The sequence below is a fragment of the Condylostylus longicornis genome, unplaced genomic scaffold (assembly GCF_029603195.1).
Source record: "Condylostylus longicornis isolate FDR11 unplaced genomic scaffold, ASM2960319v2 ptg000055l, whole genome shotgun sequence".
NCBI lineage: Eukaryota > Metazoa > Arthropoda > Insecta > Diptera > Dolichopodidae > Condylostylus > Condylostylus longicornis.
The window spans coordinates 2,270,670-2,284,155 of NW_026578024.1; the positions used below are offsets into that span (position 1 = coordinate 2,270,670).

General features: G+C 26.4%; 1 protein-coding gene across 1 annotated transcript; it reads left to right on the forward strand.

Moving 5' to 3' along the window:
- The first annotated feature begins 751 nt into the window (after nt 1–751).
- Nucleotides 752–13,043, forward strand: LOC129611932 (pickpocket protein 19-like). The gene is made up of 8 exons (XM_055525357.1): nt 752–843; nt 7,930–8,611; nt 8,928–9,053; nt 9,895–10,044; nt 10,135–10,270; nt 12,093–12,228; nt 12,293–12,405; nt 12,796–13,043. The coding sequence occupies exons 1-8, from the start codon at nt 752–754 to the stop codon at nt 13,041–13,043; spliced, it is 1,683 nt and encodes a 560-aa protein (XP_055381332.1).
- Nucleotides 13,044–13,486: the final 443 nt, after the last annotated feature.

Consider the following 13,486-nt stretch of genomic DNA (forward strand, 5'->3'; position numbering starts at 1 on the left):
ATACTTTTGTTAATTGATTTTTCATTTTAAATACAAATTCGGAATTAATATTTTATAATTTTTGAAAAAAATCTTCAGTTTGATAAAATCTAGAACTCTTTGGAAAATGAGTCATTCTTTATTGACTTTAAAAGTTTAATTAAAAAACATAAAAAATACTGAATTTTTTTTTATTTTAATAAATTAATTTAATTCCTTAGTTTTGTTTATCGGTCCTTAAAAAAATTTTAAAAGTATTTTTTTAAATAATTGCGGTAGATTCTTTTAAAGATTAGAATACTTTCAGACAATAAAAATCAAAGAATCTTTATGTGGGCAAAATTACATTCAATTATATGAGAACTCTAACCTAAGTATATTTAGGTTTAGTAACACTTCAACTTTAATGGTGTCCTCTTTCATTTAAAGCAAGGATGTCTTTACAAATACCAAGTAAGTTTTTTAAAGGGGAAATATTCTGCCTTACATCGTATTCCAGAAAATATTTTTGGTCTTCATTTAAGATTCATTTAAGTGTATGAGATGTCAAATTTATATAGTTTGTGATTGTTTAGTCGTCTTAATTGAATAATAATTAAAAAATTTTAAAGTTTCCAAGTTCGGACTGATAATTTCATTCGGAACTTATAAAATTTTATATTAATTAATTTGTGGTGTTAAACAATTTTAAAATTCTAAAAAAACTTTCTAAGTTTATAATTTTTCATTTTTCTTTTTAGAATCTTGTAATTGATAAACGGAAATTGATGATATGGTGTTGTATGTTGTTTATCCAGAAGACTATATAAGAGGCAAACACACAATGACATTCAATCCTGGTTTGCAAGTATTTTTAAAAAATCAGTAAGTATATTATAACATTTTTATGTATACGTATGTACAAATGAGATTAGTCGGTAAAATTGGGAGTTTCCATCAAATATTTTAGATTAGACCAAAAAGAAAAAATAATTTAGTAAAAATATATTCAACTTCTTATTTAAAAAACATGAACAATAGTCTTGATTAACTACTCTTGATTAATTAGTATTAAGCCGGCTACTCTCCGTCTTAATACTAATTATATAATATATGAGCTAAATTGTGAATCACTTAACAATTACAGATAGTGCAAAATTCTACAATTTTCAAATTTACGATATTTTTTCCTGACGTTTTGAAATAACCTTCATAGAAGTCCTTAAATTTCATTCACGTGTTCAAAGACAATGAAATTTAAAAATCGCATGCAAAATATTTATGATAATGCAAAGCCTTAAACTTACTAAATATTTATCATAAATCTTATCTTTTGAATCTATTGTCATGGCTATTAATCTTACAAAATTATTTGTCTTCATAATATTTTCTTCAATTCTAATCAGCTTAACATTTTGTCCAACAGATGTCACGCAATATATTATGCTTTATTAAAACATTTTAAGTAGACCACATAAATATGTACGCAACGTGTTCATATCATTGATATACATTTATAAATACATACGTAATGTATGTATATATGATATACCAAAAAAATAACTTTATTTCATTTTGTTCCAATTTATTATCGTATTATGAAGACAAAAGCCAACATAGTGAAAAAAGTACATTGTCATTACCTTGCCCTATATCCTTTCCAAGCAAAGAAAAGGAAATTGTGAAAATTTATATACATTGCATACATATATACAAAATATATTTTACATTATCCTTGGCAATGAAAGACCGTTTCAAGGCAAAAATTAATTTTGTTTTTTCTTTTATCGTTGATTTTTGTTTTCTGCTTTCACAAAAGAAGGCAAAACAACTGCAATTGTACACGTTTATTTGAACAAAAATTTATGTATTTCTCATTTAATGGGAAATGTCCTGTTTTTCCTTTCTTTTATAAAATGGAAAATTAAAAAAAATTAACTTAAACTACGTGGCGTAATATTTTCCTATGAAGTTGTTGTTTTTCAGAATTGAACGTTGTTTTCTCACACTAAGATTTCCCAGTGATAATATTTATTGTATATGGCAACATATAAATTTGAAGATCAGAAAATTTATTAAATCGGAATAAAAATAGGGGCCTCAGAATTTAAAATTAACGAAATGTAATTTTGTGACTTAGGAAGTTATGTGTCAATTATTCTAAAATCTACATTGGTGTTTTCTGGTTTATAAATATGCAGAATAATGCTATTTTTGGTGTAACGTAGTTGGAAGTAGTTGCTGAATGGAAAAGCCCCGTTTGTTTAGAAATTTTGCAATAAAGGAGTAAAACCTACATGTTTGAAGTGTTACTCTAAAAAGAAATATGGGTGTGTACTTAAACCGGACAACAGGGGTTGTTGATTGCAAATTTCGTCGACTTACTGTTAAAAGACTGTATTTGAAATCACAGTCAATATATATCTATTCATACAAAATTCAATTTATATAGAAGTATAAGATAATTTTTTAACAACTTCGAATGCTACTGGTAGTTAACAATAAGACAAACGAAGCACAATAAAATCTTACCGCAAAATCGAAACATAAAAATAAACAACCTTAGTTTTGTTAGAAGTTTTTATTATATTGTAATCCTAAATTCAATACGTATGTAGACAAAAATATTGTGTGTGTATATCTTAGACATATATGTGTGTATGTGGGATCATACAATTATTTTAATAATGTTAAAGCCGCAATATAAGAAAGGATGTAAAATTTACTATTTTATTTCGTTCGTTCTCTTTTATTTTTCATTGTACAAATTGCCAGTTTAAAAGAATAACAGAAATCGTATTGAAGCAGAGAACAAGGAAACAAAATTAAGGTTCTAATATAACTAATATTAGTATGTCCTTTCTTTAATTTCTACTATCATTTATAATGATGGTATATTCATATAGAACCATTAAGAATCATTATAAAAATGGTGATGAGATTATATACTATGTATATATTGAGGATAATGATGATGATGATGATAATGATGGTGATGATGGCTAGTCTCTTTAATGAAATTTAAAATGTAATTGTGTCAAATTAAATATAAATTTAGATAGGGTCTAAGAAAAAAAAATTTTGTAAACATATCATTTATATGCGGTGGTTGAATGTAATTTTTTTTAGAATAATGTGAAGTAGTTTGGTTGTATTACAGATGTGTGTTTGTGTGTTTATAATAAAGAAAGTAAATTAATTTTATTAGTGGAATTTTTGGCTAAGAAAGGAGGAAAATTTAATTAATATGTATAAGAATGCATGTATTATTAAATTTATTTAAAATTTATTTGAGGTGAACATAATTAAAATAAAAGGATACCAGGGAAATATATTGAGAAATGAGAACTCGTAATTTTTTAATTAAAATTTTATATTTATTATACAATTAGAGTTGAAAAATAATGTTGTTATGAGAATATTAAACAGGTGCTAAATTAAGTAAGGAATTTCCAAAATTGTTGTAGATTTTTGGAAATTAGAAATTTACTCGGCATGAGAATAAACTTTTAGCTATGAAAATTAAAGAAAATTTACAAAAACAATACAATTTTAAAGTTGTTGTTATTTTCTTTCTAAACATAATTTTGTGTAAATATTATCAAAGACTACATCTTCAATATGGTGCATTTTGAACCGATTTCTCGTATAATTATTCGAGAATAATATAATTATTCGAGTATCATATTCTCCTGGGTAAATGGTAGAACAAACATCCATTTAACGCATATGATGAGAGCGCGTGAAATGTTAAAAAACTTTGCAAAAAATCATCGGTTTGTAAATCTCCTTAAAGCGAAAAAAACATTTAATTTCTCTAACAACATGAAAATTAAGGAAAGAAGTAAAACTTTTTCCTTGCGATTAAAGAGGTTTCGGTCAGTTCATTTTCTTGCGTACACATTACATAATATGTATAGGAATGAAATAAATCTAAAAATTTTACTTTTAAATATTTTATTATTTAAGGAATATTACCAGACAAAATATTCATAATTAAAAATATCTAAGATAATAATCCTGTATATAAAACAAATTACTTAAATTTGTAAACACAAAAGATTTTCATTGAACTTTATTTGTTATGCACTTACATAAAATATAATTATACATTATCTTTTGAAAATATAATAAATCTCAAATATTGTATAATAATTATATATTTAGAAATAGAACAAATATTAACAGAATATTACAGAAAAAGCGAAAAACAACAAGGAAACAAAGTATAATGTTTGTCAATGAAAGGATAAATCAACATAATGTACTCATTTAAAAAAATTAATTTAGGAAAAAGAAATATTAGAATCAAAGGGATAAATAAACATTTATACACATTAGTCGGAACAGGATCAAATCAGAGACAGTTTATGACATACATACAACTGTAGTATTTATTTCCTTGGGTTCCTTGTATTTTTTATGGTCTGTAAAGAGTTTGAAACTTATTGTACCTCTCAGATAAAACCATTACCATGTCCATATTACATTATTTTTCTTAAAATTTTTTGAAGGAATTGTTTATGTGGAAGTTTTATGTTACATTTACTAAAATACCTTCGAGATTAAAGGAAATTAGTTAAAAGATCTTCGAGATTTTTCGATGTATTTATACTAAAGCATTCACTCCCAAGACATACAAATTCTTTTTTTAAAATTAACTGTTGAGAACTTTGGAAAAATAAACGAGAATAATTTTCACTCAAGATCCCCAAAATCAGAACATAAAATTTTCTTTAAAATCTTAGCACTATACAAAAGATTTTTACTTCAGATTGAAACGCTTACCGTTGGAACGGGAAAAATACGAAATTTTGTAATTTATCTTCTAATTCTCATTTTAATAAAGAATTTCATTAAGTACTTTACTTATTTCTGTTCATATAATAAGGATTGTGGTTTATTATTTTTTTCCTTGATTTTATGAAATAAAAATTAAGTTATTAAGCCTGTAAGTAAAAAAACCAATCTGAAGTTATTCAATTAATTTATGAATTACAGGGTTCTATATTTAATAGAGTAGAATGGAAAAAGGTTTAAAGTGGTACAAAGAATTAGAAATTTTGGTATTATACTTTAAACAGTTTGTTATCCTTAAAAACAAAATAGGCATTTTCTGAATAAATTTTTAGGTTTTATCTAAATTGTAAATATTTTTAAATTTTTGTTTTGCACATCCTTTAATAGACAAGATTGTTATTTACTTATTGAATAAATCCAGATATAAGAAACCTTTAGTTCATAAAAGTTTTTTTTCTTGTTCAATTGAATTTTTTTTAAAAGTTTTGTTACAAGGTCGACCGTCCCAAAATATACACCCAGTATAGCATAATACTATAATAAGAAAAATTTTCATAAATGTTTGTATTTTGTATTTTGAAGGATAATATTGTAATACTGTACACTAAATATTATACCAAAAAAAAAAAAAAACAAAATATCCTTGAATTTAATAAAAAATAAAATGGAATGTATACAATAGGATTAGGATAATATTGAGCACATGTAGAAGAATTTATGCCAAATATTAGTCTAAGCAAGTACATGCATGACATACACACAATATAAATAATTTTTTTTTATAATAATCAGTAATACTGAAATTATTTTGTAATAAAACCAAAAGAAAATAAAGTTGGGTCAAACCAATGGTTTGTATTGTAGCACTTTTCCCTTCAACAAGTGAAAATACTGCTTTTAAAAACAGTCTATATACATCCACCACACTATTAAAATTATTTTCATTTATAAACGAAACTATTTCTAGGATTGCATATATTTAGGATGAACCATTTATGCAGTCTTTGAAATAAAGCAAAAATTAATATAAACAGGGGTTAACATAACGCTCGATTTTAAGGGTTAATTGTGTGAGTTAAGAAAAATAATTATATTTTTTAATGTCATGGAATTTACCGTTAACTTTTTGCGTTTATAGAAATTTGAAAAAGCTTGCGGTTTCAGAAATATAAGGTGTCAAAAATGCAAATTTTACAAATTTCAAGAGGCCATAACTTGAGAAGGGGTGGAGATGAAAAAAAATTTTCTTCAAACGAAATGAACTACTTGTTAATGTCTAAAAGTCCCTAAAATTTCAAGCTTGTACAGGCTGGGGTCTAGAAGAAAAACGACATCGAAAATTTGGAAAAAACGGACTTTAGATAACGGTAAATTTGAACGGCCATTTTGTTTTTCTAAAGTTTAACTATAGTATACCGCGGTAGGGGAAGCAAACCACTGCCTTTCTGCGTTTGCAAAATTTCAAAAATGCTTATGGTTTCATTGCAACAAATAGTTAAAATAGGCCATTTTTAGTGCTTTGGGGGGGTATAACTTGTAGAGGGGGGGAGATAGGTAAAAATTTTGTTCTACGAAAATAAGTTTCTAGTAAAGATCTATGTACGTATTAAATTTCAGCTTTCTATCTTTAAGAATGTAGAAGTTTTGTAAACAGACACACGGACAGACGGACGGACGGTTGGACGGACGGACGGACGGACGGACGGACGGACAGAGTGAAACTAATAAGCACTTTTTTTCAAAAATTTTTTGGAAAAGTGCTAAAAAACAACAGCAATCGTCTTGTGGTTCAAAATGTTTGGTTTTTTTCTGGAAAATAAAGAATGATGAAAATTTTTATAAAATTAAATTTGACATGTGTAATTAGAAATTCGTAAAAATTTTTTTTTGTAATTTTACAAAAATTCCGCAATACGGCGGTTACATGAATGTATAAAGCCAATTAAAAAAAACCGCAATATACTGAGTTGCAATATCATACTTCGATGGATGAACCAGGTCTATTTTTATATTGAATGTTTTGCTATGGCGATGTATTTGAGTTTATATTTAATTCAAGTATGTATATAAATAGTTTGTCTATGGAATATGGCAAAAATATTAATTTTGATTTGTAAAATTTCTTAAATTAACTGTTATTAGTTTAAAAGAGTTTTTAATTAAATACTTGAGAATTTGATTCAGAAAGTAGTTTAGTATGATTGTATGACATACACGATTACTCGACACAATTTTTCGTATGGATGTTTTGAATAGCCACTGACCGCTATGTGTCGAAATTCATAAACAAATTAATGAAATTTGAAAATTTATTATTGAAAATTTTCTTATTTTTTTATATTCTGTGAACATATGAATTTTTATTTTACATAATTAATTTTACATTTTTGGAAAATTCCCTTAAAAATTTTCTCTGGAAAAAAACATTTTCTAATGAACAAAAATTTCCACATTATTACACATTACGCTTTTTAAAATAATTATGGGATTATTTACAGTTAAAAAATTCCATTTAACTCATAAATTAAAAATAAACATAAATTCATTGTTAATCATGCCGAAATATTTAAAACTCTGAAAACTGATGCAAATGGAATTTTATTTTTTATTTTTACTGAATATGTTGCGTAATGGGTTTCAGTGTTAACATACCAGGAAGACTGTGAATACATGTGAACTTATCTGTCTCAATTTTCTACGAAAATAGTTGTTATTGTAAAAATTCTCTAAAATGGTGTTAATAATGAATATTTGTAATGTATGTTTTTCATATCGAATATAATAAATGCATAATTGATGAAATAAGCGCAATTTTGTTTCCGGTACTAAGGATGATAAAAAGAGTAATTTTAAGGTCTTTTATATTTTGGTAATATTATATACATTAAGTATGGACCATGTTTTTTAAATTTCGTCCCGTGGCAGGCAAGAAATATTTTGTTCAAATAAATTGTATTGTGTGCGATAGTTTCAGTGGTCAAAAATCGTTTAAATTTACGAATATGATTTAAAGAAAAACTAAAAGATTATTTAGTTTTTCGTTCTTAATCTATTTTCTAATTTTTGGGAAAAATATTTATTATAGGGAAATGCCACAACAATACTTTATGCATTTGTTTTCGTATTATAGACATTCTTTAAACAAATACATATAATATTAATGAATTTTAGTCCGGATCATGCACCAAAGAGAATATCTACACCAAATACGAACCCGGAGCCGAAACGAAAATCCATCAAAGAGGCTATGATTGAATACTGGATTATTTATTGTAGTAAAACACATGTTCATGGTGTAAAATATTTAGTAGATCCAAAATTGCATATGTTCGAAAAACTTATAATGGCTGTTATATTGATAGCTTATGTATTCGGAACTGTATATGTATGTGTACTATTTTCATATCAATTTCAAGAAAGTGCATTAAAAATTGAAGTTGAAAGTACTACTTATCCAGTTTATTATATTGTGTTCCCAGCATTAACAATTTGCAATTATAATCGATTGAATTGGGCAAAAATAAATCAGGCACAAAGGAGATTTTTACCATCGAATGCAACACAACAAACTATTGATTTATTTCAACAGTTTATTGCACAATTCGAAACATTTTCATTTGGTAAATTTTCAACTTTTGGAAAATTTCAAAATGTATCATTAAAACAATTGGATGGAATTAATCTAACGGAAGTTATGGAATTTTTGTCATATCGTTGTGAAGAATTATTTCAGTCATGCTGGTGGAAAGACCAATACGTATCTTGCTGTGATATTTTTGCTTTACAGAAAAGTGAATCTGGTTTTTGCCTGAGTTTTAATTCTATGACAAATGCAAATTCAACTACAAAAAAGGTGAGTTTTAAATTTTTTTTTATAATTTTCGGTATTCAATTTAGGTAATCAAGATACTGTCATGAAGTAATTGTTGTAATATGTAGATTCACTTTGCTCTGAAAAAGTAAAATAAATTTCATCTGACTTCCAAAAAAATTGAATATTTTAAAATTGAAAAGCATTAAATTTTGCCTTTAAGTTTCGTTTTTGATTTTTAACATAATTTGTGCCTTCTGCAATGGTTTTTTTTGCACAACATCCTGTTATAAATATGTATGAACTTTTAAAACAAATTTTTTTTAATATTTTTTATTTTTATACTTTTTTCGTGCAGAGAACCGATATATTTTATCCTTGGCATGTTGCCAAAGCTGGATTTAGCAGTGCTTTAAAAGTTTTCCTTGTTTTAGATAAAAGTAGAAGAAGTCCTTTTAATAAGGATCCGCAAAATGGTCTTTCGGTAAGTGCTTTTTGTTTCTTTTGTTGTTTAAAATAAATATGTTTATAGCATGTACAACTAGTATTTTGTTAGATTGCATTAAATATCAATTTTTCATTTCCGAACATTTGAAAAATGAAATTAAAAGGAGGGAGGATACTTTTTTAAATTTATTTTTAAAATAAGATTGTGACATACTATGTAAAGGGAAGCCAAAAATTATTTTTTAATTGTTTACTAAAATAAATTGAATTTTTTTAAAGTATTTAAATTATACATGTACGTGCATATGCGTATATCAGTATATGTGTTTGTAGAAGTAAAGTTGGAAATGTAAAAATTTCTTAATACAAATACATTTCTTCTCAACTTTAAGTGGTGGCTTTAAGTAATATTCATCTCATGGCGCGATAGATGTTCCGAAGTGTCAATTCCTTAGAAACCAAAAAAACTAATTAATGCCAACCGAACTACGAAGAGATAAAAGAATATTCTTCTTTTGATGTTCCCACATCACATCGGCCTAATTTGATGTAAATACATTCGAATCGCCATGTCTATTATTCGGAAAAAATTTTGATGGTTAGACAAAGTTTTTTCCGTACGTATACAGATTCAGTGTTAAGATTCGGTAAAACAGTCAGAAGCCCTCAAAAATTTCTAAATGGGTACCATTTTCCTCTGATTCTACCATATTTTGAATATTTCTTAACTTTAATGAATATCAGTCGCATCGCAATTAAACAGTTATAGCACATTTTTCTTACAATTCATAGTCATAACTTCCATTTTATTTTATATGTAAATGTTAAAAATTATCGTACTGGTTATCATTGTTTTCTCTTCTTTAATAATTTTTTAGGTAATAATCCACAATAGTCATGATTGGCCATTAAATGAACAATTTATTCCTGAGAATACTAATGTTTCAATTTCACTTGATGGAAAATTAAGTTACGCAAATGTAGATACGTACAGCATGCATCCTGATAGCAGAGAATGTCTTTTTGATGTAAATATCTTTGTAAACTTATAAATTAATGTAAATTTATAAATAGGTGAACTCGCGAGTAATAATTTTTAATTAATTTAATTTATCTAGCATGAATATAAAAATCAGCGTACGTATAGCACTTTAGTAGGTTTAAAATACTCAAAATCGAATTGCATTGCCTATTGCCATCAACAGCATGCTTATGGAATGTGTAATTGTTCACTGGAATTATTTTATCCTGTTGGTAAGTGTTTAAAAATTTATAAAACAGGAAGGAGGTCTTTCCTGTGTATACCCAACTTATAAAATTCAGATTTCAGTCAAAATTCAGGTCTAGTTTCCAAAATTTGGTACTGACATCTTTTGGCAAAAGTTACTTGGCAATCGAATTACGTTATTTTACTTACATTTTTCTCATACCGAATTAAATTCAAAATTTGCGCATGATTTACAAATGTATGAGCATTTTCTCTATAAATTTAGCAGAATTTATTGAATGAAAAAAAAAAGTCATTTAGTATTTTCCGTATCAAATTGAATCTATGACGTCAATATACAACTGTGAGGCAAATTATAATTATTGTTTTTAATAAAGTCTAAATTTCTACTTTTTTAACAAATTCAAAAAATTTTATTATATCTTTTATTAGTTTATGTAAAAATATGATATTAACATACATACATATGTATGTACATATATAATTTATTTTTAATTTCTTTTGATTCGGTGACATGCATTAGTCATGTTTTTTATTTCTTTTGCTAAATTATGTCAAGATTTCTTCAAATATTTTTATTTCTAGGAAAGACATAAAAAAAATTCTTTGATTTCTTATCAGAATCTTCAAATTTAAACTTTTGTCTTCTTGGAAAATTTTCAGATGGAAAACATGAAACATGTAAGGCATCAGATTTTCAATGTCTTTACAAATATCGCAGTAAGTAAATAATAAAATTTTATGCATTAATATGTAATGTGAGCGTACATAATTTCATACAAATGTTGAAATATTTCAAAAATTTATGATTTTAAATATTTATGTAGATATTGTGAGTTTATGTAAAATTAATGTATGTACATACATTTATGTTTATTTTTGTAAAATTGTGTAAAGATAAATTTCATATGTATTTTTGAATTCAAAATTTTCTTTGTAAATTTGGTGAAATGAGAGACATTTTGAAATAGAATCCATGTAAAAATTCTTTTGTTCCATCATGAAATTTGTATTTTTTTTTTATCTTCCTCTAGTCGTCTAAATATCTTACTGTCTCCTTCCGGTTTAATACTTCGTCTATAAGTATTTTGCTAACACATTCCATTTATTCTAGTTTTCTAATTTCTAAAAGCATTTCTACGATATTCTGACTGCTGCAGTTCCCAATCCTGCTTTTAAAAACTTTGCTTTTTACTTTTTCTGTGTTGTTGAACCCGAATAAAATATGAAAGAGTATGTCTTCTGCTATGTGATTGTTCCGACACCACATAATAAAGATAAATCGCGTAAAAAACATACCAAAGCAACGGTTGACGATTCCTGTTGTTTATCCAGAACATAGTTGCACATAAATTACCATAAAAACGTTAAAAACGTTTTATTCGACCGTAGTTGGCCACAGTGACAATCAGATTTCAAAGACGAATTTTTGAAATATCAAAAAAGTAGTAATATTAGGTCGTTGTATGGCAGCTATTGGAACCTGCACAGCTATTTCATTTAATCTTTCAGACCATAATCTTCAAACAAATTGTAATTGGATACATGTTTACAAAATTTCATATCAACATTGTTATTAGATTTTGCAATATTTAAAATTCTTTTGAGTAGTATGACAGCTGCCGGAATCCATAAATCGAAATGGTACAATCACCAAATTAGACATGCTTAAATTAATACTGAATTTAACGTTGAGCATAAAATGAACTAGTAGCATCTACATATAATTACATTGCAATAAGTTTTTGTTTTAAAATAAATTGTCACGTAATTTGTGAGTAATATGCGTGTGCTAAAAACAAAATTGATTAAATAAAAATTGTTTTTTTCATATGTACTTATTTTCAGATATTCTAACGCAAGATAGAGAACCTGATGAAGAACTTTATATTAATTATACTGGGGATGGAATGAAATGTAAATGTTTGTCAGAGTGCTACTCTGTTGACTTTGATCCGAAAATTTTGCCAATTTCATTACCTGTGTAATAATAATGTTCACCTGCATCAATAATGCAGGAATTTTTTTAATGTTTTCGTATTTTTTAGGAATTCAAACCCAAGAGGTAACCTCAGTTATGTCAGCATTGATTTATTTTACGAAAAGGCAACAATTATGAAATATAGGATTGATGTGGCATTCGGAATAATGGATCTTCTAGGTAAGTAGTTACTTTAACGAATTTCTGTCTTGTTTAGTCTTCGTTCTTTATTTTGTTGCGTTTGTTTCGTTTAAAACAACAGTTGTTGTTTCGTTTGTGACGTTTTACGTTTTTGTTGTCGTTCCATGGACACATTTTTTAAAGTTGCCAAATTTAATTTTTTTATTTTAAATCACGGCAATCAATCGTTTAGTGTACTTTTCATTCAAAAGCTGTTCTGGAATTGAAGTCTTTGAAGGTTTATTAAAAATGTCCGATATCGTAATAAGCTTCGCGTTTCGTTATTGAAAAAAGAGGGCATTTTCTGAGAAGGAAACAAAAAACTTTTAACTCATCCTGCCTCTTTATAAATTTTGATTTTATTTTTATTAATTGATTCTTACATTTTAGTTGCTTATGGAGGAATTGCTGGTCTTTTTCTTGGCTTTTCATTATTCAGTTGTATCGAACTAATGTATTATTTGACAGTCGGATTCGTTCTTCATTTTTATGAAAATGGATTCTGTGTTGGTTGTTTTGAAGACGAAAATAAATCAACTTTATTAAAAAGCGAAAATGGAAATATAGTTGAGGAAAGATCAAATATTAAGCGCGTGGAAGTAAGACCTAAAACACCAGAACCAATTACAAGAGAATAACAACATTTACTTTAGACTAGAGGTATAACATTTCCATAATATAAAAAAAATCTTTTCGTTTCGTTTCCATTTCACTCATCTACAATGACCATCTGCGCTACATGGCAATTAAGAACTTTGTAAGTAAAAATATAACTAAGCTTAGCGGGAATGACATTTATGTGAAATGATCTTTAAATTAGAATATTAGAAAGCCGAGTTGAAATTTTATTACTTTCTTCTATTTTACTCTCAATATCTTAGCAACTAAATGCTCTGAATTTTGTTTATATCAAAATTGCTATTTGAAATTAATACCAAATAAGTTTAGGTAGTGATTGTATGACAGTTTTGTTCCCAAGCGCAGTGAGCCTTGGGTATATTTTTAAAAATTTGATATTAAAATTAGTTATTGAATTTTTGCGCATAATTGAATAAGTTCTTATGTTTCTTTTATATTTCAT